Here is a 1220-nt window from a genome sequence, read left to right on the forward strand (position 1 = left end):
GGTGAAAAACTTCTTAAGAATAGCGCAATAACGACATCAATCAACAGATTCACTGTCGTTTCGCACGGAAAAATGTGCCAATCTTCCTAAGGTCATCTACTTAAACACACAAGAACTTTTTTGTCTGGTAATACCCTATAAAAGCAGCTCAAATTTCAACAGTTTGGATCAATTTACGCCTCATCCAACGCCTAATAAATTGTCAGCTGATCGTACCGTGGTTCCGGTATGAACATTTTGGACTTGATCATACATAAGGTGACTCTAAACAGCTTTTAACCAATCAATTTACTAGTTATAAAGATTAAAACCAGCCAGGTTGACGAGCCTTTTCTTTTCTCCTATAAAAATATGCCATTACGAAGCTAAATTCAACACAATTTGGACTATTTAACTCAATATAGTAATGAACAATAAAAAAAAACTGACCTCATGGCTATCCGAAATTCCAGAAACGGCGTCGACGAAGGCTTTTCCATATCCGGTCGAGTTATCGAGCCACGCAACATCGAGCACAAACAGAACAGCTCCCAGAATTCCGGTGAAGTATATCCACGAAGAGATCTTCTGCTTCGCCAAGTCGAAGGTGGCGGAGTCCTCGCCGACGAGCGGCGGATCCTCGGCGTTTCCGAGGGAGCTTCCGGCGAGCAATTTGCTGAAGGATAAGCGGGGATTGGGAGAGGAGAGAGAGGGCTTGGGTTTGAAAGAGGTTGAATTGGGGAATTTTGGGGTTGTGACGAAAGAGAGGGATGTGGGGAGACGAATTGCGAGAGGTTTGTGATGATTGGAGCGGTGAGGGACGGAGGAGGAGGGGATTGAGAGGAGGAGAGTGGAGGAGGAGGCCATTTTTCTTTCAATGGCTCTGCATTTGTGTTGTTTGTTTCTCGAGAAAATGAAGATAGGAAGTGTGGAGGGAATCTGGAGGGAAGTATGCTCTTGAGTGGAGGTTTTGGACAGTTAGTGGAAGGTGGTGGGTGTTTTGTTTATCTATTTTATTGCAAGTGGAGTTGGTGCCACGTACCGAATTGCAGGCATTGGGTTAGATTAAGGGTTATTCACAAAACTATAGACCCGTTTCGTAATGTTTTTAAAATAATTTTATTTTTAGTAAAAAATAAAAGTGAAATTATATTTAATTATATTTATATTTGTTTTAAGTATATATAATTAGTAATCTTAAATTAATATATTAAGTAATTAATAATTAATAATTATTTAGC

At 40.1% G+C, this 1220-nt stretch overlaps 1 protein-coding gene across 1 annotated transcript; it reads right to left on the bottom strand.

Annotated features, from left to right (window-relative positions):
* Positions 1–429: 429 nt before the first annotated feature.
* LOC21383874 (15-cis-zeta-carotene isomerase, chloroplastic) lies at positions 430–974 on the bottom strand (the record flags this gene model as incomplete). The annotated part of the gene is made up of 1 exon (XM_024176932.1): positions 430–974. A coding segment is annotated over exon 1 (417 nt), but the record flags the coding sequence as incomplete, so codon positions are not given.
* Positions 975–1220: the final 246 nt, after the last annotated feature.

Source organism: Morus notabilis, unplaced genomic scaffold, assembly GCF_000414095.1.
Source record: "Morus notabilis unplaced genomic scaffold, ASM41409v2 C11441925, whole genome shotgun sequence".
NCBI classification, from domain to species: domain Eukaryota; kingdom Viridiplantae; phylum Streptophyta; class Magnoliopsida; order Rosales; family Moraceae; genus Morus; species Morus notabilis.